The sequence below is a fragment of the Rhinoraja longicauda genome, chromosome 7 (genome assembly GCF_053455715.1).
Source record: "Rhinoraja longicauda isolate Sanriku21f chromosome 7, sRhiLon1.1, whole genome shotgun sequence".
NCBI classification, from domain to species: domain Eukaryota; kingdom Metazoa; phylum Chordata; class Chondrichthyes; order Rajiformes; family Arhynchobatidae; genus Rhinoraja; species Rhinoraja longicauda.
The window spans coordinates 10870650-10896298 of NC_135959.1; the positions used below are offsets into that span (position 1 = coordinate 10870650).

General features: G+C 41.7%; 1 protein-coding gene across 6 annotated transcripts in view; it reads left to right on the forward strand.

Annotated features, from left to right (window-relative positions):
* The window catches only part of herc2 (HECT and RLD domain containing E3 ubiquitin protein ligase 2), a 167091-nt gene that overhangs the window by 31472 nt on the left and 109970 nt on the right, over positions 1–25649 (forward strand). For all 6 annotated transcript variants that reach the window (XM_078402096.1, XM_078402100.1, XM_078402097.1 and 3 more), the window contains exons 8-22: positions 2059–2224; positions 3899–4072; positions 4577–4765; positions 7457–7608; positions 9257–9414; positions 10957–11070; positions 11966–12217; positions 14363–14556; positions 17754–17954; positions 19287–19515; positions 20425–20549; positions 21626–21804; positions 23259–23443; positions 23851–24006; positions 25410–25595. In XM_078402096.1, the coding sequence (XP_078258222.1) occupies positions 2059–2224; positions 3899–4072; positions 4577–4765; positions 7457–7608; positions 9257–9414; positions 10957–11070; positions 11966–12217; positions 14363–14556; positions 17754–17954; positions 19287–19515; positions 20425–20549; positions 21626–21804; positions 23259–23443; positions 23851–24006; positions 25410–25595 (2660 nt within the window). The remainder of the gene's footprint in view (positions 1–2058; positions 2225–3898; positions 4073–4576; positions 4766–7456; positions 7609–9256; positions 9415–10956; positions 11071–11965; positions 12218–14362; positions 14557–17753; positions 17955–19286; positions 19516–20424; positions 20550–21625; positions 21805–23258; positions 23444–23850; positions 24007–25409; positions 25596–25649) is intronic.

Below are 25649 nucleotides of genomic sequence, written 5' to 3' on the forward strand. Positions count from 1 at the left end.
ATCAAGTCCACTATTCAGTCATGGCTGATCTATCTCTCCCTCCTAACCCCATCCTCCTGTCTTCTCCCCCAGACCTCTGATACCTGTACTAATCAAGAATCTATTTCTGCCTTAAAAATATTCACAGACTTGGCCGTCGCGGTCTTCTGTGGCAAAGATTGCCACAGATTCACCACCCTTTGACTAAAGACATTTTTCCTCATCACCTTCCTAAAAGAATGTCCTTTCATTCTGAGGCTATGACTTCTAGTGCTAGACTCTCCCACTTGCGGAAACATCCTCTCCACATCCACTCTATCCAAGCCTTTCACTATTGTGTATGTTTCATTGAGGTCCTTCCTCATTCTTCTAAACTCCAGTGAGTGCACGCCCAGTGCCGACAAACGCTCATTGTAGGTTAACCTACTTATTGCTGGAATCATTCTTGTAAACCTCCTCTGGACCCTCTCCAGAGCCAGCACGTCCTTCCTCAGATATGGTGCCCAAAATTGCTCACAATATTCCAAATGTGGCCTTACCTGCATCTTCTAGAGCCTCAACATTACATCCCAGTTTTTGTTTTCAAGCCCTCTTAAAATAAATGCCAGCATTGAGTTTGCTTTCTATACTACTGATTTGACTTGCAGATTAACCTTTTGGCAATCCTGCATCAGCAATCTCAAGTCCCTTTGCACCTCTGATTTCTGGATTCTCAACCATTTGGAAAATAGTCTACACCTTCATTCCTCCTACCAAAATACATGACTCCACCCTTTGCTACATTATATTCCATCTATCACTTCTCTGCTCACTCTCACAGCCTGTCCTTCTGCAGAGTCCCTCCTTTATCTACACCACCTGCCCCTCCACCTATTTTTGTATCATCCGCAAACTTTGTCACAAAGCCTTCAATTCCCTCGTCCAAATCATTAATATACAGCGTGAAGTGTTGTGGGCTAGCAATTAGTTCAGTGAATCTATTCTAATATATCCTTTTCCACACAAGGGGGCACACACTGTACTTATAGACAATAGACAATAGGTGCAGGAGTAGGCCATTCAGCCCTTCGAGCCAGCACCGCCATTCAATGCGATCATGGCTGATCACTCTCAATCAGTACCCCGTTCCTGCCTTCTCCCCATACCCCCTCACTCCACTATCCTTAAGAGCTCTATCCAGCTCTCTCTTGAAAGCATCCAACGAACTGGCCTCCACTGCCTTCTGAGGCAGAGAATTCCACACCTTCACCACTCTGAAAAAGTTTTTCCTCATCTCCGTTCTAAATGGCCTACCCCTTATTCTTAAACTGTGGCCCCTTGTTCTGGACTCCCCCAACATTGGGAACATGTTTCCTGCCTCTAATGTGTCCAATCCCCTAATTATCTTGTATGTTTCAATAAGATCCCCCCTCATCCTTCTAAATTCCAGTGTATACAAGCCTAATTGCTCCAGCCTTTCAACATACGACAGTCCCGCCATTCCGGGAATTAACCTAGTGAACCTACGCTGCACGCCCTTATTGGTACTTATTACTCCCATTTACTGTAACTCCAAGATTAGCCTCACTATCGCCCTGTACAATTTTAACTAATTCACTTTTAAACCAAGCCCGAGCAATAACAGTCAGTATGCCATTTGTCTAAATTTTTTGTTTCCGTGGGTGCAAACTTTGTTTCATGTGCAAGGTTTAGATTTAGATTTTTAGATTTAGAGATACAGCGCGGAAACAGGCCCTTCGGCCCACCGAGTCCGCGCCGACCAGCGATCCCCACACATTAACACTATCCTACACACACTAGGGACAATTTTTACATTTAACCAGTCAATTAACCTACATACCTGTACGTCTTTGGAGGTGGGAGGAAACCGAAGATCTCGGAGAAAACCCACGGGGAGAACGTACAAACTCCGTACAGACGGCGCCCGTAGTCAGGTTCGAACCTGAGTCTCCGGCGCTGCATTCGCTATAAGGCAGCAACTCTACCGCTGCGCCACTGTGCCGCACCGGGTCACCTGGTTCTCTCTCTACTTTGTTCATTTGTAATCTTCATTTATTGAATGTTAATTTTCTTTTGCAGCCAAATGCTGTCCGCTGTTTTACTACTACTGCAGATCTGGGAAAATGGAACCAGAGAAACTGACAACGAAAGATCTTCGCAAGGAACAAGTGCACCACTTTTACCTCTTCTCCAGAGGTTCCAAAGCATACAATGCAGTAAAGACTGGCCAACTGCAGACGAAGAGGTAGTGCCATATTAGCAAAATTATTTTTAGTGGCATCTCAACAAAGTATGTGCTTTTTTGTCTATTTGGCTGTGTTGGAGTGAAATACAAAGAGGTCAATGAACTTGGTGTTCATTTTTGCATGAAAATGTCTGCAAATGTCATTAAGACATGCTATCTTGTTTTACATTGACACTTGGGGAATTAGTGGCTGTCTTAATGTAGGTGGGAACCACAGATTGGTGAGTGAAGATGTTTAAAGATGTCAGTGAATTCTCCTACTAGCTGGTCCACGCAGGTTCTGGGAACATGGTCAGGGGCTCCAGTCGAAAATTGTGATCGTAGCCCTGTACATCTCACAAACGAGCCACCCCTCCCTGGCCCCATCGACTCCATCTATGGTTCATGCTGCCACGGAAAAGCAGTCAACCGAATGAAGGATCACTTGCAATGTGGTCATTCGCTCTCTCTTGTTGGGCATAAAATACGAATAAAAAAATGCTTGAACGTACCACCAGATTCAAGAAGCTGTTGAATGGACCGTTTATATGTTTACATTGAATTCTTGATCTTTCCACCTACCTCCTTGTGGCCCTTACATTTTTTTATTTGTACTTTTTCTGTAGATTTAACACGATATTCTGCACTCTTTTTTTTTCTTTGCACTGACTGTTGTACTTGTGTGGTGTTGATTGTACTAGTGTATGAAACATAGAAACATTGAAAATAGGTGCATGAGTAGGCCATTCGGCCCTTCGAGCCTGCACCGCTATTCAATATGATCATGGCTGATCATCCAGCTCAGTAACCTGTACCTGCCTTCTTTCCATACCCCCTGATCCCTTTAGCCACAAGGCCCACATCTAACTCCCTCTTAAATATAGCTAATGAACTGGCCTCAACTACCTTCTGTGGCAGAGAATTCCACAGACTCACCACTCTCTGTGTGAAGATTTTTTTTCTCATCTCGGTCCTAAAAGACTTCCCCCTTATCCTTAAGCTGTGACCCCTGGTTCTGGACTTCCCCAACATCGGGAACAATCTTCCCGCATCTAGCCTCTCCAACCCCTTAAGAATTTTATATGTTTCTATAAGATCCCCCCTCAGTCTTCTAAATTCCAGCGAGTATAAGCCTAGTCTATCCAGTCTTTCTTCATATGAAAGTCCTGCCATCCCAGGGATCAATCTGGTGAACCTTCTCTGTACTCCCTCTAAGGCTAGAATGTCTTTCCTCAGATTAGGAGACCAAAACTGTACACAATACTCCAGATGCGGTCTCACCAAGGCCCTGTACAACTGCAGCAGAACCTCCCTGCTCCTATACTCAAATTCTCTAATCAAATTTAATTATTATAATCAAATAATAATGGTATTATTCACCTGGATAACATGTAAAACAGTATTTTACTGTATCTGGTTTCAGTGACAATAATAAACCAAAGAATGAATCTATCTAATAATCCGGATTCTGCCGTTGCCAGGGGCAGCGAATTCCATTGATTACCCTCTGAGAGAAGAAATTTCTCCACAACTCAATTTTAAATGACTAGCCCCTTATTTTGCAGCTATTTTCCTGTGTGACTAATTTCTTGTCTAATTTTTTGTATCATTGTCAATATATTTGGTACTTGCTGTAATGAACCTTTAAAAAAAAAAAATATATTTTTTCTCATTTACATGCTTCTTTCCCCCCAGATATTGGGTAATCCCTTGAGTCCAAACGAATGCTTTTTGAGATATCTGACTTTACCCCAAGATAATGATTTGGCCATAGATCTACGGCAGACAGCAGTTGTAATTATGGCTCATCTGGACCGTTTGGCAACTCCCTGCATGCCACCACAGTGTAGCTCTCCACCATCTCAAAAGGTAAAATGGTGTAAATAACCTTGAATGGTTTCAGACTCCTATCTGTGCTTGCTACATCAAATGTCTGTATACTGTTTTGCATCCAAATTTGAAATAAAGTTAGTTGGTTAACTCAGATGTTGAAATATTGCTTGGCTGATGTTGTTTCATTTGCTGAAATGTATGAAGCAGATCCAGAACAGATAACCGTATTATTGAAAAAGTTTTTCAGCAACTCTCGAGGGAGACTTCAAAATTATGGAAACTTTATAAGAGTGATGTTTTTAGAAGCAAAAATGGAACATATTTCAAATGTTTGAAGAACGACAGGTTTACATTTCTGACTGGACTGCATCTCTATTTGTTTTATTTGTGTTTTACGAATCTGTACCTTGAAGTAAATCCTTTCTTCAGGCACTACTTTCTCTTTAACCTTTTGTTCTGAATGAAATCCACCTGATAGCTTTTTTCCATTACATGCTTTTATACGATGAAAGGTTTTTGACTCTTTTGTTTTTGTGGTAGGGCTCTTTGCAAGAAGTCTTGGCCTGGGGATTGCTCGGTTGGAGGAGTCAAACAACAGTGATTTGTCCCATTCAGTGTGAAGGAATTGCAAATCTTGGAGTTACGCAAATATGCTGCGCTGAGAAATGTTTTATTATTCTGTCAAGAAATGGAAGGGTTTACATGCAGGCATACAACAGTGATACACTGGTAAGTTTTGGAGTTTTTACATATGACCTTGCAATTGTTGGTCCAGCGTTGTAACCTCCATTAAAAGGCTTTTTATCACACTTCTGATTGGGTGAAGATTGATGAAAAGTTGTCCACGTCAGAATTTAGATTTTTTTAGATTTAGAGATACAGCGCAGAAACAGGCCCTTCGGCCCACCAGGTCCGCGCCACCCAGCGATCCCCGCACATTAACACTATCCTATACCCACTACGGACAATTTTTACATTTGCCCAGCCAATTAACCTACATACCTGTACGTCTTTGGAGTGTGGAAGGAATCCGAAGATCTCGGAGAAAACCCACGCAGGTCACGGGGAGAACGTACAAACTCCGTACAGACGGCGCCCGTAGTCAGGATCGAACCTGAGTCTCCGGCGCTGCATTCGCTGTAAGGCAGCAACTCTACCGCTGCACCACCGTGCCGCCGTGGTTATAAACATAGCACTAAAAGTAAGGAAATTTGTGTTTGGTAGATTATTTCTTTGTTGTAACAATGCTTCTTGGCAATAAATCTTATACCGTTGGAAAGCCTGTTTATTTCCCTTTTAAATGGTGCCACATTTGTAAGGAACATGCATTTGTGGGATGAGCAGCAGAGCTGAGTATATGGGTTGCGCCCATGAAAAATTTGCCAAATCTTCTCTGCCAATGCCAAACAGCTTATTCTGCTGTTGCTATTGACTCTTGTTTTGATCTTCTGGTACCCCCAGGTGCTGACAATCAGGTACCTGATTGGCACCTGATTGGCAGCATCTGTGAGCATGGGCCCTACTACAGTGGTCAGTAGGTGTCTGCTCCAAGAATCGGCATGCCACGTTTGACTGATCTGGATAGGGCCCGTGCGATAGTGCAACTTCAAGCCGGTGTTCCGCAAAACCAAGTTGCGGCATTATTTGGAGTGAGCCCTAGTACCATCTCCAAAGTGAAGGCCAAGTTCCATATAACAGGGGATGTCAGAGACAGGCCGCGAAGTGGGCGTCCCAAGAAGACGACACCCGAAGAAGACTGTTTCCTCACCCTGTCAGCACTTAGGAACCGTAGGCTGTCTTCTACAGATTTGCAGTCAAGGTTTGCAGGATGATATGGCCGACGGCTCTCTGCCCAGACAATTTGGAACAGACTGCACGCAGCCGATCTACGGTCTCATAGGGCTGCCAGGTGGCCTGCCATGACTGCCCTTCACCGTCAGGCCCGTTTGCGCTGGTGTCGGCAACACGTGCACTGGAACCTGAACATGTGGAGGAACGTTATGTTCAGCGATGAGTCCAGATTCTGCCTACGGCAGTTGGATCATAGGGTCAAAGTGTGGAGAAGACGTGGAGAACGCTATGCTGATTGCTGCACCGATAGAGTAACATCTTTTGGTGGAGGCAGTGTGATGGTGTGGGGCGGCATCTCCCTCACTGGAATAACGAGGCTTGTCATCATTGGAGGCAATCTCAATGCAGAGAGATATCGAGATGAGATTCTGCAACCAGTGGCAATCCCATATCTCCACAGTCTGGGACCGAACTCTATCCTCCAAGATGACAATGCTCGCCCCCACAGAGCAGGGTTTCTCAGAGACTACCTCCAGAATTTGGGAGTGGAGAGGATGGAATGGCCTGCCAGCAGTCCTGACCTCAACCCCATTGAACACTTGTGGGATCAGTTTGGGCGTGCTGTTTGTGCCAGAGTGACCAACACAACCACGTTGGCTGACTTGCGACAAATGCTGGTTGAAGAATGGGATGCCATCCCACAACAGTGTGTGACCAGGCTGGTGACCAGCATAAGGAGCAGGTGCCAGGCTGTAGTGGCTGTGTATGGTTCTTCCACACGCTACTGAGGCTCCTGTTTATTAAATGAATAAATTGATAAATTGCCAATATGTCTTGTTTCTTCAGACTTCAATCATCCAATCCACCAAACAACACCGAACAAGAGTCAATGGAAGAATAAGCTGTTTGGCATTGGCAGAGAAGATTTGGCAGATTTTTCATGGGCCACATACTCAGCTCTGCTGCTCATCCCACAAATGCATGTTCCTTACAAATGTGGCACCATTTAAAAGGGAAATAAACAGGCTTTCCAACGGTATAAGATTTATTGCCAAGAAGCATTGTTACAACAAAGAAATAATCTACCAAACACAAATTTCCTTACTTTTTGTGCTATGTTTACATATGACCTGTTATACATGTCATATGTATACAGAATTATACATATGACCTGTATGGGTGGTTTTGCCATGACATTGCAGTTTTTGTAGTTTGCTGGTAGCATTATTAGGTGAAGCATTTTTGTTGAAGCAACCTTGGTTAGCTGGTCTTCAGTTACCGTGACGACACTATGGTGATAGCAGAGGGCACCGATGAAGTATTCTATTTCTTTGAGTTTGAGCTTTGCAGTTGATGAAGAGACTTTTATGAACTTTGTAGCTGTATAAAATGATTAGGTCACGTTTGAAGTAATGCGTGCAGTTCCGCTTGGCAAACTAAAAGGAGGATGTGAAAACGTTGCATAGGGTGCAGCAGAGGTTTTTTACCAGGATGTTAGGATTTGAGTGTATTAGCAAGGAGAGGTTAGAAAATCATTATTTTCTCTGGACGATGATTTTATACCCTCAATATTTTGTTTTGTATATATTACATTGTTGCTGATGCTGAACTCTTTTTTTTTTTAAACAGGCGCCTCAGTTGGTACAAGGTCTTGCCTCCAGAAACATTGTAAAAATTGCTGCGCACCCCGATGGTCAACATTTTCTGGCCTTGTCTGCCGCTGGGGAGGTATTCTCTTGGGGCTGTGGTGATGGTGGAAGACTTGGCCATGGGGACACTGTGTATGTATTAGAAAACTTAAATTGCTATAGTATAAAATTATACATTAACTGATGGCACAGAAGAGGAATTTGATCACATTTTTTATTATGAAATTCTCTGAGGTGCATCCACGACCAATGTACCACATTTATATTGCACAGCTGCAAAAGAAGATGCAGTTGCCGAGTCCATGACAAAATGTTATCACAGACTTTGCAGGATGTGTTTATTGTACAGTTTGCCTAATTCAGGGTACTTTCTCACTGAGAAATTTCAGACACATGAAATTTGACTCCTGTTCCTCATGACAGAATTGAACAGAGAAAAATAGAAAGTAGGTGCAGGAGTAGGCCATTCGGCCCTTCGAGCCATTCAATATGATCATGGCTGATCATCCAGAATCAGTACCCTGTCCCTGCTTTTTATCCATATCCCTTGATTCCACTAGCCCGAAGAGCTATATCTAACTCTCTTGAAAACATCCAGTAAATTGGCCTCCACTGCCTTCTGTGGCAGAGAATTCCACAGATTCACAACTCTGGGTGAAAAAGCTTTTCCTCATCTTAGTCCTAAATGGCCTACCCCTTATTCTTAAACTGTGACCCCTGGTTCCGGACTCTCCCAACATCAGGAACATTTTTTTCCTGCATCAAGCCTGTCCAATCCCTTAATAATTTTATATGTTTCTATAAGATCCCCTCTCATCCTTCTAAATTACTATGAATTTAGCCCAGTCAATCCATTCTTTCAACGTAAGTCAATCCCGCCATCTCTGAAATTAACCTGGTGAACTTACACTGCACTCCTTCAATTGTAATAATGTCCTTTCTAAAACTAGGAGACCAGTTTTACAGCATACAATACTCCAGGTGCAGTCTCACCAGGGCCCTGTACAACTGCAGTAGGACCTCCTTGCTTCGATACTCAAATCCTCTAGCTATGAAGGCCAACATACCATTTGCTTTCTTCACTGTCTGCTGTACCTGCACGCTTACATTCAGTGACTGATGTACAAGGTCACCCAGCTCTCGTTGCACCTTCCCTTTTCCTAATCTGACACCATTCAGATAATAATTTGCCACCTTGTCCTTGCCACCAAAGTGGATAACCTCAAATTTATCCACATTATGCTGCATCTGCCATGCATTTGCCCGCTCACCCAAACCTATCCAAGTCAGCCTGCAGCCTCACAGCATCCTCCTCGCAGTTCACACTGCCACCCAGCATTGTGTCATCAGCAAACTTGGAGATGTTACATTTAATTCCTTCGTCTAAATCGTTAATATATATTGTAAATAACTGGGGTCCCAGCACTGAACCTTGTAGCACCGCACTAGTCACTGCAACTTAATCAGACATGGTATGGAGTTTTCTATATTTTTCGAGAGAATGGACATTTTTCTATGCAATCAGATTCCACATCTTTGAATTACTCAGGTGGTACGAAACGGATTAAAAACCTTGATAGTGCAAGACGTTAATCTTGGGCTTGGTTTGAACTAGGGGAGAATAATTGCATGGAACATAAAATTTGTGGTGTAGTTTTCCTCAAACAAAGAAAACCTTTTGGAATTTTATTTGGGGATTTGAGGGGAAAGTATTTCCAGCATTCTGTATTTTTGTTTAATACTTGTTCATGTTAATAATATTTCTTCCTCTTTTGAACAGATCTCTTGAAGAGCCTAAAATGTTGGCTACCTTATCAGGGAAGCAAGTGGGAAAGCATATTGTTCACGTGGCATGTGGAAGCACTTATAGCGCAGCTATAACGTCGGAGGGAGAACTGTATACGTGGGGCAGAGGAAACTATGGCCGGCTTGGACATGGTACGGTTCGTTTCAGTTACTGGAAGTTGTAAGCTGTATGCTATGTTTAGTTTAGAGATACAGGGTGGAAGCATGCCCTTCGGCCCATCAAGTCTGCGCCGACCAGCGATCCCTGCACACTGGCACTATCCTACACACACGCTAGGGACAATTTACAATTATACCAACCAATTTAGTCTACACACCCGTAGACTTGAAATGTGGGAGGAAACTGGATCACCCAGAGAAAACCCACGCAGGTCATGGGGAGAATGTACAAACTCCATGCAGACAGCACCCGTAGTCAGGATCAAACCCGGGTCTCTGTCGCTGTAAGGCAGCAACTCTATCGCTGTGCCACTGTGCACATGCAACATATTTCCCTTTCTTGAAAACTGGGCATTGAGAAAGGCAGTCCTTTCGTTTCACAAAATCACATCAAATGGTTTGTATTGGAAATGCAATAAATTGACGTTATTAATTTTCTAACTATTCATGTTAGAAGAATTTTTTTAATTTTTTTAAAAAGGAAAGTAATATTTGATGGATTTTTCAGATGGTCTTCATTTTTACATTAATTCCTGAAAAAAAATAAAAAATGGCATTGTGTTAGTTCTTTGTCTCACTTAATGGTCTGAAAAGGCAATAAACAATTTTTGAATTAGATGCACCAAAATTGGAAAAATACTATTTATGCAGGCTTATGATTGTGATATACTCAAAATAGGACGAGTCTCCCACTTTATGCTTTTAGAACCAATTTTTAATGGAGTCACAGAGCGATATGACATGGAATCAGCTCCATATGCCCAACATTTTCAATGCAGACCAGGATGCCCTATCTATGCTGGTCCAAGTTGCCCATGTTTGTTCTCTATCCCTCCTAACCATTCCTATCTATGTCCCTATCCAAGTGTCTTTTAAAGTACCTGCCTCAACTACCTCCTCTGGCACCGTGATCCACATACCCACCACCCTCTGAGTGAAAATGTTGCCCCCTGGATATTAAATTTTGCCTCTTTCACATTAAAACTATGTCCTCTAGTCTTTGATTTCTTTACCGTGGGTAAAAGACTCAACTTATGCCACTCATGATTTTATACACTTGTTTAAAAGTGCCCTTCAGCTTCCTACGCGCTAAGAAATAAAGTCCCTGTTTGCCCAACCTCTTCCTATAGATCAGCCCCTCAACTCCTGGAAACATCCTTGTGAATCTTATTTGCACTCTTTCTAACTTATTGACAGCCTTGCTCGAGCAGGGTGACCAAAACCGAACATACTATTCCAAATGTGGCCTCACCAATGTCTTGTACAACTGTAACATAACTTCCCAAGATCTATACTCAATACCCCGACTGATGAAGCCGGTGTACCAAAAGCCACCTTTACCACCCTATCTACCTGTGATGCTACTTTCAGGGAGCTATGAACCTATATTCCTTGATCCTGTTGCTCTACAACAGTCATCTGGGCTCTAATCTTCACTGAGAGCATTTTAATAACTTTTTCTGTTATTGCAGAAAACAAAAAGTACTTTCGTGTTTTGAGTATCTGCTGTTCTAGGGTCCAGTGAAGATCAGACTACACCCATACTTGTGACCGGATTGAAAGGATTAAAGATTGTTGATGTTGCATGTGGCAGTGGTGATGCCCAGACATTAGCGGTGGCTGATAATGGTAAGTAATATTTATTCGTTTGCATGAATATTGTTTCAAGTTGAGTCATGACTACAGTACATAAAGAATGTGGGGATATAAAATTAAAATGCCAAAGTCTCGGTGAAGCTGGTGTCATGAGATATTTTTTCCATGCGGAGAGTTGACTCTAAATCCGAATGGTTGAAGTCGTGAAAGTCCAAAAATGGAAAATAATAAATGTCACAAGATAAATGTCGCCATTGAACCTTAGTAATGTACAGGTAGTTCTGTTAGAATGTGACTTATGTTCCTGAGAAACCTTTTGTTGGAGCAAAAGCTGTTCTAAAGAGAGTTGTGTTAATGGGGGCAAGTGGGAGGGAGGGAGGGTGGTCTTACCGGCTTAGAGTTTTAGATGGGCAATAACCAAGTTATTATTTTTTTCAACAGGCTTTTTTGAAAATAAATGTCCTCAGTAACGATAGGTTTATTTTTGTGACTGGAAGCTAAAAATACTAAAGGCTGTATGTTACATTGCGCAATAAAGTATCATTGCATAAGTGCCAATAGAAGCAATTTGTTTGTCACTTTCAATGACCCCCCATGGTTAAGGTAGCAGCTGTAGTCTTAAGCAAAAATGGCATCTGATTACTGTGGGAAGGTTTCATGCAAGCAGAAACCCCACCCATCAAAATCGCATTATAACCAATTCAGCCCAGGTAATGTAAATTATGTTCCCTGTTTCATCACTCGTTTTTATATCCTATTTGTGTTATGGAAACATACGTTATATCAGAACTACCTGTATTTCTTTTTTGTGCTCTTTTACCTGTATTTATTAAAACTTAAATTTCATGTTTCATGATGCTGCTTGATCTTTTTACCTGTTCTGGAAGAGTGATGTGAGCTTAATGCACACCCTTTTAATTCCTTGCAGGCCAAGTATGGTCCTGGGGAGATGGGGACTACGGAAAGCTGGGCAGAGGTGGCAGCGATGGCTGTAAAACACCCAAGTTGATTGAAAAGCTTCAGGACCTTGATATTATTAAAGTGCGCTGTGGCAGCCAGTTTTCAGTTGCTATTACAAAAGATGGACAAGTTTACACCTGGGGCAAAGGTGATACGCAAAGACTTGGGCATGGAACCGAGGAGCATGTACGATATCCTAAGTTATTGGAGTGTCTTCAGGGTTAGTATCACTCAACTTGAGTTTCTGGTGTTGAATCCATTGTGTTTTGCTTGTAGAATGTAAATGATCACTTGTCAGGTCATCTATCTTTCATCAATGTAAATTGAATCTTGACTAACATTCTACTGCTTACACCCAGTATCCTGTGAACCACCAGATAAGCACCCAGGCCTTAATCTCAAACACCATTACTGATTTCATCACTTCTGGCAGTCTGCCTTCCACAGCCTCCAACCTTATCGTTTCCCAGCCCTGCACAGCCCGTTTTTACCTTTTCCCCAAAATCCACAAAAGCAACTGCCCTGGCAGACCCATTGTTTCTGCATGCTCCTGTCCCACGGAAATTATTTCCATGTGCCTTGACTCCATCCTATTCCCTCCTGATCCAATCTCTCCCGATCTATATCCAATGTAGCTCGCATGCCGCTCGTCTCTTTAATGACTTCTGCTTTCTGAGCCCCCACTCCCTCATCTTTACTATGGACGTACAGTCACTCTACACCTCCATCCCTCACCAGGAAGGCCTTAAGGCCCCCTGTTGCTTCCTCGACAGCAGTACCATCCAATTTCCCTCTGCTGAAACTCTACTTTGCCTAGAGGAGCTGGTCCTCACCCTCAACATCTTCTCCTTTGACTCCTCCCACTTCCTCCGTCCCAAGTCCAAGACGTCGCTTTGGGCACTCGCATGGGCCCCAGCTACGCCTGCCTCTTTGCAGGGTACTTTGAACAATCCCTGTTCCATGCATACACTGGCCCTATCCCTGAACTCTTATCTCCATTATGTTGATGACTGCATTGGTGCTTCCTCCTGCACCCATGCAGAACTCATGGACTTCATCAACTTCACCACCAATTTTCATCCTGCACTCAAATTTACTTGGACCACCTCCCTCCCCTTTCTTAATCTCACAGTCTCCATCACAAGAAATAGACTATTCACTGACGTCTATTACAAACCCACTGACTCCCACAACTATCTCAACTGCACGTCTTCCCACCCTGCTTCCTGCAAAGACTCTATCCCCTACTCCCAATTCCTCTGCCTACACCGCATCTGCGCCCAAGATGAGGTGTTCCATACTAAAACATCTGAGATGTCCTCATTCTTTAGGGAACGGCGGTTTCCCTCTCCCATCATAGATGAGGCTGTCACTCGTGTCTCCCTGGTACCCCACAGCTCTGCCCTTGCTCCCCCCTCCTCCTAGTCACAACAGAGTTTTCACCCAACAGCTTGTTTCCTTTATCATCATTACTTTTTTGCATATCTTTCATTCATTGTTCTTTATCTCTCCACATCACCTTCGATATCTCTTGTTTCCTTTATCCCTAACCAGTCTGAAGAAGGGTCTCGACCTGAAACGTCACCCATTCCTTCTCTCCAGAGATGCTGCCTGTCCCGCTGAGTTACTCCAGCTTTTTGTGTCTATCTTCAGTTTAAACCAACATCTGCAGTTCCTTACACATCCTGTGAACACTGACCCACATTGGATCTTGAAAAGAAGCCTCAATTTTTATATTCTCCTTTTGTGTTTAAAATCCTCTGCCTACGCCTGTCTGTATTCCCATTTAAATCTTTGCACATTTCACTTTTGCCCTCCTGTCTTTAATAATTTCACCAAAGCCTGAAGCTCTGAAATTCCCTCCCTTTTGTCTCTTTTGCACATTTGTCTCTGAATTCTCTGGTTTTTTTTAAACCCTCAGGATTTTGTTTGATTTTCTCATTGGGGGCCTTGGAATGTTATATTACATTAAGGGTACAATGTAGAAGTTGGATTGAATCTTCTCAAAGGTTGAAAATAAAAATATCTGCAATGCTGGTTAATGAGTAATGGTCTTGATTGTCAAAATTTTAAAGATTTGAGCCTTTGCTTATATTGAATGATCTATTCTTAATCCTCCGGATAATTAGTTTCAGAGAAACTAGAGAGAATTTGAAATTGGTCAACATTCTTGCTTCTGATTGCTCCTCTCAAAATAGGTTATCTTTTCCCCAAACCCATTGTGACCGACATGTCAGATGCTGCTTGACCCATGGAGTTCTTCCAACAGGTTTTTCTCCATATTCAAGCATCTGTATTTTCGTGAGTAAAAAAAAACGCACCTCCTGATCAGATACTAAATCGTCTGCATCTTTTTTAATTGCAGGTAAAAAAGTAACCGATGTGGCTGTTGGATCCACACATTGCATGGTACTGACAGAGGATGGTGAAGTCCATAGCTGGGGCAGCAATGATCAGTGTCAACATTTTGATACCCTGCGGATAACAAAATCAGAACCTGCTGCTCTACCTGGGTTGGATACAAAACATATCGTTGGCATTGCTTGCGGGGCAGCTCAGGTAAATTTTCATTTGAATTTTGGTCCCCGCCAGTTCTGTATCCAGCGGTGGTTTATTTTAGTAAGAAAATGTACCTTTTCCCTACCGCCAATTGTAAGTAGAATTTCAATGAAAGCTGTGAGAGAGAGTTTGCACCATTCATTTGCACTGTGGAGAAATAGGCATGTGTCTTCTTAACAAAGGTAGTAACTTCTAACTATATATTCAAGGTTACGAGTGAGAAAATAGAAAGTAGTTTAAAATGTTGAAAGACTGGAGCGACTAGGCTTGTATACACTGGAATTTAGAAGGATGAGAGGGGATCTTATCGAAACGTATAAGATTATTAAGGGGTTGGACACGTTAGAGGCAGGAAACATCAAGTCAAGTTTATTTGTCACATACACATACACGATGTGCAGTGAAATGAAAGTGGCAATGCCTGCGGATTGTGCACAAAAAAGAATTACAGTTACAACATATAAATAAAGTTAATAAAGTTACTATAGTGTAGCCAACATTTAGTCTCTGGAGTTATAAAAGTTGACAGTCCTGATGGCCTGTGGGAAGAAACTCCAATGGCAGGTATTCCTGGGAATAATGCAGAGGTTGCAGGATCAATTTATTCCAAAGAGGTGGAAAGACTCTAAGGGGAGTAAGAGACACCTGTGGCTGACAAGGGAAGTCAGGGACAGCATAAAAATTAAGGAGAGGAAGTATAACATAGCAAAGAAGAGTGGGAAGACAGAGGATTGGGACTCTTTTAAAGAGCAACAAAAGTTAACTAAAAAGGCAATACGAGGAGAAAAGATGAGGTACGAGGGTAAACTAGCCAATAATATAAAGGAGGATAGCAAAAGTTTTTTTAGGTACGTGAAGAGGAAAAAAATAGTCAAGGCAAATGTGGGTCCCTTGAAGACAGAAGCAGGGGAATTTATTATGGGGAACAAAGAAATGGCAGACGAGTTAAACCGTTACTTTGGATCTGTCTTCACTGAGGAAGATACACACAATCTCTCAAATGTTCTAGGGGCTGGAGAACCTAGGGTGATGGAGGAACTGAAGGAAATCCACATTAGGCAGGAAATGGTTTTGGGTAGACTGATGGGACTGAAGGCTGATAAATCCCCAGGGCCTGATGGTCTGCATCCCAGAGTACTTAAGGAGGTGGCTCTAGAAATAGTGGAAGCATTGGAGATCATTTTTCAATGTTCTATAGATTCAGGATCAGTTCCTGTGGATTGGAGAATAGCAAATGTTATCCCACTTTTTAAGAAAGGAGGGAGAGAGAAAACGGGTAATTATAGACCAGTTAGTCTGACATCAGTGGTGGGGAAAATGCTGGAGTCAATTATAAAAGACGAAATTGCTGAGCATTTGGATAGCAGTAACGGGATCGTTCCGAGTCAACATGGATTTACGAAGGGGAAATCATGCTTGACAAATCTACTGGAATTTTTTGAGGATGTAACTAGGAAAATTGACAAGGGAGAGTCAGTGGATGTGGTGTACCTCGACTTTCAGAAAGCCTTCGACAAGGTCCCACATAGGAGATTAGTGGGCAAAATTAGGGCACATGGTATTGGGGGTAGGGTACTGACATGGATAGAAAATTGGTTAACAGACAGAAAGCAAAGAGTGGGGATAAATGGGTCCCTTTCGGAATGGCAGGCAGTGACCAGTGGGGTACCGCAAGGTTCGGTGCTGGGACCCCAGCTATTTACGATATACATTAATGACTTAGACGAAGGGATTAAAAGTACCATTAGCAAATTTGCAGATGATACTAAGTTGGGGGGTAGTGTGAATTGTGAGGAAGATGCAATAAGGCTGCAGGGTGACCTGGACAGGTTGTGTGAGTGGGCGGATACATGGCAGATGCAGTTTAATGTAGATAAGTGTGAGGTTATTCACTTTGGAAGTAAGAATAGAAAGGCAGATTATTATCTGAATGGTGTCAAGTTAGGAGGAGGGGGAGTTCAACGAGATCTGGGTGTCCTAGTGCATCAGTCAATGAAAGGAAGCATGCAGGTTCAGCAGGCAGTGAAGAAAGCCAATGGAATGTTGGCCTTCGTAACAAGAGGAGTTGAGTATAGGAGCAAAGAGGTCCTTCTACAGTTGTACCGGGCCCTGGTGAGACCGCACCTGGAGTACTGTGTGCAGTTTTGGTCTCCAAATTTGAGGAAGGATATTCTTGCTATGGAGGGCGTGCAGCGTAGGTTCACTAGATTAATTCCCGGAATGGCCGGAATGTCGTATGTTGAAAGGCTGGAGCGATTGGGCTTGTATACACTGGAATTTAGAAGGATGAGGGGGGATCTTATTGAAACATATAAGATAATTAGGGGATTGGACACATTAGAGGCCGATAACATGTTCCCAATGTTGGGGGAGTCCAGAACAAGGGGCCACAGTTTGAGAATAAGGGGTAGGCCATTTAGAACGGAGATGAGGAAGAACTTTTTCAGTCAGAGGGTGGTGAAGGTGTGGAATTCTCTGCCTCAGAAGGCAGTGGAGGCCAGTTCGTTGGATGCTTTCAAGAGAGAGCTGGATAGAGCTCTTAAGGATAGCGGAGTGAGGGGGTATGGGGAGAAGGCAGGAACGGGGTACTGATTGATAGTGATCAGCCATGATCGCATTGAATGGCGGTGCTGGCTCGAAGGGCTGAATGGCCTACTCCTGCACCTATTGTCTATTGTCTATTGTCTATTGTCTATCCTCTCCGTTTTCACAGCGTGATAGCGGAGGTGCTTGCCTGACCGTAGCAGCTGGAACATTCCGTTACTGGGGTGGCAGGGGTTCCTCATAATCTTACTTGCTCTGGATCTGCACCTCCTGATGTATAGGTCCTGCAGGGGGACGAGTGTAGTTCCCATGGTGCGTTCTGCCGAACTTTTTCAGTCAGAGTTGTGAATCTGTGGAATTCTCTGCCTCAGAAGGCAATGGAGGCCAATTCTCTGAATGCATTCAAGAAAGAGCTAGATAGAGCTCTTAAGAATAGCAGAGTCAGGGGGTATGGGGAGAAGGCAGAAACGGGGTACTGATAGAGAATGATCAGCCATGATCACATTGAATGGCGGTGCTGGCTCGAAGGACCGAATGGCCTACTCCTGCACCTATTGTCTATTTGAGATGTGGAAATTATTTCTGGCCGACATATTAGTACAGACAGACAGCCATGTATATTTGACTTATCTATAAACTTATTTCTCCTGCAGAGTTTTGCTTGGTCTTCATGTTCAGAATGGTCGATTGGCCTTCGTATGCCCTTTGTGGTGGATGTTTGCCAGATGACATTTGAGCAATTGGACTTGCTGTTACGACAAGTAAGTGAGGGCATGGATGGTAGCTCCGACTGGCCCCCACCACAGGAGAAGGAATGCATGGCCGTTGCAACTCTCAATCTTCTGAGACTTCAGGTAACGAATAGCTAAATAGAGCACGTAAATCGAGTTATGTATTTCAATTCCACACATTGGAAATGTTTAATGATGAGAAAAGTAACTGCTGTATGTTTCTTTTTTTTTTCCTAATCAGATGTGCAGCACTTTGGTCAACGTGGGTTGTTTTTAAATGTGCTATACAAATAAAATTGACTTGACTTGACTTGACTTAAAACAAGGTTTAGGTTTATTATTGTCACATGTTCCGAGGCGCAGTGAAAAGCTTTGTTTTGCAAGCTATCCAAACAAATCTGGTAATAGCATACATAAATACAATGAAGACAAACTGAAGTGCAATAAAGCAAAGAGTATGTTACAGAGTGCAGAATATAGCTCTCAGCATTGTTTTGCATCAGTTCCAGAGACAAAGTCCAATATCCACAATGGGGTAAAGGTGAATCGGGCAATACCCTAGTTTATGAAAAAGCTGTTTGGAAGCAAGATGACAGATGGAAACAAGTTGTTCCCGAGTCTGCTGGTGTCTGCTTTCAAGCTTCCGTACCTTCTGCCGGATGGGAGCAGTGAGAAGAAAGTTAAACTTGGGTGGGATGAGTCTTTGATTATATTCGCTGCTTTTCCAAGGCAATGTAAAGTTTATATGGAGTCAATGGTGGGAAGTATGGTCTTTGTGATGGACTGGTCTGCATCTGCATCTCTCTGCAATTTCTTGCAGTTTTAAGCAGTTGCCAAACCCTGCTTGCAGTATGCTTTTGATGGAGCATCTGTTAGAATCAGTGGAGTCATGCCGAATTTCCTCAGTCTCGTTGGGAAGTAAGACGCGTTGGTATATGCCTACTTGGCTGTAGCAACAGATCATTAATGTTAAGGAACTTGAAGCTCTTAATCATTTCCACTTCTGTACCATGTGGCGTTGACTCTACCATGCTTCCTCTATAAAGCTCCATCTTGCTGACATTGAGGGAAAGTTTTTTGTTCTGACACCATTTCACTAAGTTCTCTATCTCTTTCCTGACTCAATCTGGCCATTGTTTGTGATTTGCACCACAACAGTGTTGTCGTTCTGCAAACCTGTAGATGGAATTTGGCTGGAGAGCGGTGAATGTATAGGGAGTACAGTAATATGCATTCCCAATTTTAAAAGAACACATGTTAGTTGTATTTAAGTATGACTATTTGCAATTAAGTAATCCTAACTAGTTATTATATTAACATTTTATTCAGGACATGGAATGATTAAAATTGTTTTTTAAATGAAATTCTTTTTAAGCCTGGCATGTGTTATGAATCGGAAAGGAAATATGTTGCAGGAGACAAAAAAAGTGATTCTTAATTTCCTTTTTATTGTAGCTTCATGCTGCTATTAGCCATCAAGTTGACCCAGAATGTCTTGGTTTGGGCATTGGCAGCGTTTTATTGAACAGTTTGAAACAGACTGTGGTGACGCTTGCCAGCAATGCTGGGGTTCTGAATACTGTGCAATCATCCGCACAGGCTGTGTTGCAGAGTGGCTGGTCTGTTCTGCTCCCTACAGCTGAAGAAAGAGCCAGAGCACTTTCGGCATTGTTGCCTAATGCAGGTAAGACTTTGATTTTTTTTTTAAATTGCAGTTATGGTTGCTGAAAAGGGATGCTGACCCATTCATTAGCAGGTAACCATGGACAGTTAATGCAATGCAGTAAAGCTCTTTCCTGACTTCTCCAAATAATATCTACCTTGGCATTGATTTTGGAAGAGCAGTTACGTGCCTAATTTGAGTGAGGTTGGCAGAGTGGGTAAAATTAGAGGGAAGATGGGCATGATGATGGAGCAGTTCTGGTCACACAGCTCTAGTGATCTGGGTTTGAGCCAAACCTTCGAGTGAGGCCGTGTGGAAACTGTTTGTTTACCCCTGAAAGCTCTGCTTTTCCCCCTGTACCCCAAATAGATGGGTTGGTGGGATAACTATAAATTGCTTGTGTGGGTGAGTGGTAAAAAAAAAATTTGGGGGTGGGGGAATCGATGGGAATGAGGGGAGAATAAAATGGGATTACAGCAGGATTTGTGTAAGTGAACGATCTATGGTGGACACAGGCTCCTTCGGCTAAAGAGCTTGTTATAAGTTTTCCTTGGGACCTCTGGATCCCACCCGTGGCCCAAAGATGTAATGGTGCATTAAATGGCCACTGTAAGTTGCCCCTGAATGCAGATGGGTGACAGGAGAATTGGGGAGAAGTTATTGAGCATATGAGAGAGAATAGATTATAGGGAAAGGACAGGAATATTCTAGTCAGCATTGACTTGATGGGCTGAATGGTCTTCGGTGTCAAATGAAAGTAGAATAAAAATAATACTTCCCACTGAACTATGGTAAGATTTGGTTTAGAATGCTATTGTATGCATGAAAGGCCAGTGTATAACTCAGTACCACTGTGGCTTGCTGTGTAATAGAACCATTTTATGTTTTTGTCCACATTCAGCTCTAATTTTTACGTTATTGGAAATTAAGTTTCAGGTAATGAAATGAATGTAAGCCCGGGTCGTCGATTTATGATTGACCTTCTGGTGGGCAGTCTGATGGCCGATGGTGGCTTGGAGTCTGCACTCAATGCTGCAATTACAGCTGAAATACAGGTAAAAAAGATTGCGTTTCAGTATTCGGGCTGTATTTTTGACATTTCATGAAACATTGTCCCGAACCTGTTAACTTTAGCTCTGTCAACTTGGAGAATTGATGAAAGCCATTTAATCATTGTAACATCTGTTTACGAACATTTGTTACCCAAAAAGATTTTAGACCACTTCAGTTCCGTTAATAGTTCAATTTTACCAAATTTTCGAGGAAGGTTTTTAAAGAACCTTTTCTTAATCCACATTTCTACCCCTTTCCTTGAAACTTATTTTTCTTTTTTTTTAATCTGTTTTTTTTTGTACCAACAGAATGGGCAAAACATTTTCTTTTTCACAGAACTAAATATTAATTTCAATTTCAGTAAAGGGAAACAACTTGCTTTTAATTATCAACTTTTATATCCTAAGAATTCATGCAAAACCTTGAATTAATTCATTAAAATCTTCGAAAACATTAGCGACGCAGTGGTGCTGGTTTCCGGCGGGCACGGTGATAGACGTACCACACATCTCTGTCCATACAGCTGGCAAGCTCCTCTTTTGTCTCTACATATACGTCTTCCATCAATGGCTTCAGCATCGTCTTGTTTGGTCGTCCCGGGTTTTTAAGGCAATGAATTATGTTTAAAAGTATAGATAGTCATTACATAAATAAGCACAGCGGCTAATTTGGACACACAATGGTTCCACAGCATCAACTTGGGTAATCAGCTATTTAATCAGTTTTGCATCAGAGAGACAGGAGACATGATTGTTATTGATCAGGTCTTGGTTCAATGTCTCATCAGACATATACTGGTTTTAACAGGAACACCTTCCTGCTAACTGTACTGCATTCTTCAGCTGTCAACTGAAATTTCCTTCCTAAACCATTTAGCTACCTCTTTCTCCCATTGCACTCATTAAAGCTTAACTTTTTGATCACATTTTCAATCACCTATGTAAATATATTGGTATTCTTAATGTCCTGTGATGCACCGTTTTATGCTTTGCAAGTTAACAATACTATAAAGTTGTATGCTTTTATTTTGCTGGTGTTTGTGGTAATACTTGTATTGAGCACTTATTTGGTCTTCAAGGACATAGAAGCAAAGAAAGAAGCTCAAAAAGAGAAGGAAATCGATGAACAAGAAGCGCATGCTTCAACACTCCATCGAAGTAGAACACCACTAGATAAGGATCTCATCAATACAGGCATATATGAATCTTCTGGGAAACAAAGCCTACCCCTTGTTCAACTTGTACAGCAATTATTGAGGTACTGGTCAAACAAATTCAACCATTGACTTGTTGTTTCAGTGGTCTTATCAGTTTCTTCCGTATCATTTGGGAGACTGGCGGGATGGATTTACCGGTTGCTGGAAGGCTGCGGGCATCTTCTGCTGGGTGGGAATAGGGCATTTCTATCTGTCTTCTCTCCCCCCCCCCCTCCCTTTTTTTGAACTGCGACAATTGGGGCCTGTGGCAAACTGAGCAGAGCTGGGAGTGCTGAGCAGACTCACTTGCTCACTTGTGATGGCGGCACAGTGGCGCAGCAGTAGAGTTGCTGCCTTACAGCACCGGAGACCCGGGTTCGATCCTGACTACAGGCGCAGTCTGAATGGAGTTTGTACGTTCTCCCTGTGACTTTGGGTTTTCTCCAGGTTCCTCCCACTCTTCAAAGGCATGCAGTTTTGTAGGTTAATTGGTTCATGTGTCGGATCGTGCTAGTGTATGGGGCGATCGCTGGTTGGCGCGGACACAGTGGGCCAAAGGGCCTGTTTCCGTGCTGTATCTCTAAACTATACTAAACACTCACTGAAACCCGTCAGGCCCCAACAGGCCCCAACAGCCGCTTTGACCAAGCCTGCTTGCTCTCCTGTCAAGGCTGTTTCTGTCATCCTCTCCCATACACCTTTGTTCATTTCCAATTTACAAATAGTTTGGATTATGAACATTTTCTCAGGAGGGAAACTCTGCTGTAACCTGGGGACTTGCTATATGCTGAATTATGCTTTTACAGGCATCAATATTCAATGTTTGTCCCAGTGGTTGCTCTTAACATGAAAGAGTTCAGCAGCATAGTAATTAAAATACTGGACCGTTAATCCATAGACATGAGTTCCAATTCCAGAACAGTTGTTGAGATTTGAAATTGTGAAATTGGGAATAAAAGGCTTGTAATGGTGCCTTTGAGACAAAATGGATTAATATAAAAGCCTATGTTGTTCACTAGACTCTTTAAAGGAAAGAAATTTGTTGTCTGACCTAAATGTGACTGGATAAAATGAGCCTTATCTGCCTTCAGAAATGTCTCGGCAAGACACAGTTTATGGGAGGGTGGGAGGGGGAGGAATTCAGAATGAGCATCAAATGCCCAAATGTTATGACTGTCTAATTAAACGAAAAGATCATGTTCTTTCACTGTTAACTGATCTCAGACAGACCATTGACTACAGAGCTAAATTTTGGAAACAAGATCATTACTAAGTATCATCGGTTCAAAGTTTTAAGTAGATAATAGATTTGTTCAAGATTAAGCTCAACTGTGATACCTTTTCAGAATCCAATTTCCTGTACATGAGCAGTGATCGTTTAGGCAAAGTGACTGGAATGTCTAGCATTCCTAAGACTTGTCATCATGGAGCAAGCATGTAGACAGGAATGACAAATTTAAAAAAAGAGATAAAATAAAACTTTCTAAAAATAAATTGATTTGTTTTTCTTATAAAGAAATATTGCCTCGCAAAGCATAGCAAAACTGAAAGATGTCACTCGTCATATTTCTTCTTATTTGGACCTTGAGTACTTCAATCGAGAGAGATCAGCTTCTTTGGACCTGTTGCTACGATTTCAGCGTCTTCTAATCAGCAAACTTTACCAAGATGTAAATTTCAATTATGAAACCAGTGGTTACAGTAAGTACATTTTTGACCTCCTTAATACAGCATGTGAATTCACTAATTTAATGCATATTTGAAAAAAAAAATCGTGATATTTTTGTTTTAATGCAATAAAATTCTAGTTTTCAGAATGTTAATTCAATTTAAAATTCACAAAAGGATGATATAGAACCTACAGTAAGGCTGCAATGACCTAAGCCAGTTTGGTTTGAACAAGGTGGTGTGTGTTGTTGGATGTCTGAAGGGCATCACTTAGATTTTTAGTGATAGATTTTAGTTTGATCAATACTTTTTAAGCTGAGAGACCCATACTCTTATTTCCTTACACCTATACTTCTAATTTGTAAAAAAAATACTGTGCTTTTCAAGTTTTAATTTTCATGATTTTACATGCACCATGCACAATGTTTTTGTTTTTGCAGGTCCTGAGCTTTTGGGAGTGGGATCACTGCTTAAAAAATATACAGCACTTCTGTGTACACACATTGGGGATATTTTGCCGGTGGCCACCAGCATTGCTTCAACCAGTTACAAACATTTTGCAGAAGTATCACGTATACTTGAAGGAGATTTGACAGGTAACCAGTTTTTAATGAATGTTTTCAGAAAATAAAGTGGATTCAGTGTTCCAGGCACTTTAGTACTTTTGTTCTCTGTGACCTCTTGAAATGTGCAATTGCTATAATGATGTATTGTAGTACAAAGCTACCCATTTCAATGAAGAGTGCAGCTGGATACATTGCCATGCCTGTTTTCTGTATACGTGCTACCTGACCGAGAGTATTTCCAAAATTTCTTTTTGTTTTAGTTTTAAAGCATCTACATAACCTGGAGAATTAGATTTTGACTCCAAGTCATGTTTCTAAAGACAAAACCAGGAAGTAACCAACAGTAATTGATAAAATTAATGGTGAGGTGGTTGGATTTTTTATAAAACTGATCTAGTTCACAATTATGGCCTCCATTACATAGTATGGCATTTAAATATCCATTGAGTTTACTCTTAACCAAGCTTTAAAGTGAACCAGCACAACTACAGCTGTGTTATTCAGTTCGCATAAAACATCCCAAATGTAAATTGGTGAATGTTTGCCTCAATTTTCTCTTCTATAATTTGGACTAATTTCTAGCGATTTATATATTTTTTTAATCGACAATAATCCACATCTTCTTAAGTCAAGCGTGGACTTCAAACTATATTTCTAAATGTGGGTATTCCATTGCATTATGTATGGGACCAGAGGGGGCTTGCTACATTATCCACTCTGTTTAGCTCTGAAGCAGTGAGGGGACATCGTGTTGCTGGAGTATTCGGTTTGGCTCAACCTGCTTATTGTATTTTATGGCTCTTTAGAAATATGGAACCAAAAATGCAGATTTAAATACAATCCTGCAAGAACACCTTTTCTAAAATAAATTCAAAGTATCAATGTATTTTTCTTCAGTAACTTCTTAATAGGGTGATTGAAATGAGGATGTAAAGTTATTAAGAGCTAGATTAAGTATGCTGACCAACAATACTTATAGGAATGCACTCAAACCCATCGTAATCAAACTTGTGTTATATCTTGCACGTTGACCTAATATCATCATTTGTTCCTATGTGGTTTGATCACCAGGTTTGGTTCCTGTTCTTTCTCACTGTTTAAAACTTTTTAAAAGCATGTTTATCTTCCAGTTCCACATCCAACAATATTTTCTTTATGGTTAAATATAAAAATCCGTTTAAATATTCTTTCTTGTTGATAGAAATACTTTTCATATTATCTATACTTGTTGAGACCAAAGACATGGTGCAAAATCTGAAACTTTTCCTTCTCCCTACTGTTCTTTAAAAAATTATTTTGCTTAAGCTGGGTAAAATGATTTGAAAAGCTTCAACAACTATTCATGCCTAAATCTAAAGTTCAACGGTGAATGAGCTAATGGCTAAGTTTAAGGGACACTTCTACTCTGGCTGTTTTGTTTCCATTTATTGTAGGAGTGCTGCTTCCTGAGTTAGTGGTTTGCGTCGTACTACTACTTACTAAGAATGCTGGACTGATGCAAGATGCTGGGTCCATTCCTCTGTTGGCTGCTTTGCTGGAACATTTGGACAGATTTAACCAACTGGCACCTGGCAGAGAGAAGGATGATGGTGATGATTTAGCTTGGCCTGGAATAATGGGTATGTTATTGTAACTAAATTCATACAGAATAATTCCCAAACCAGATGGTATCG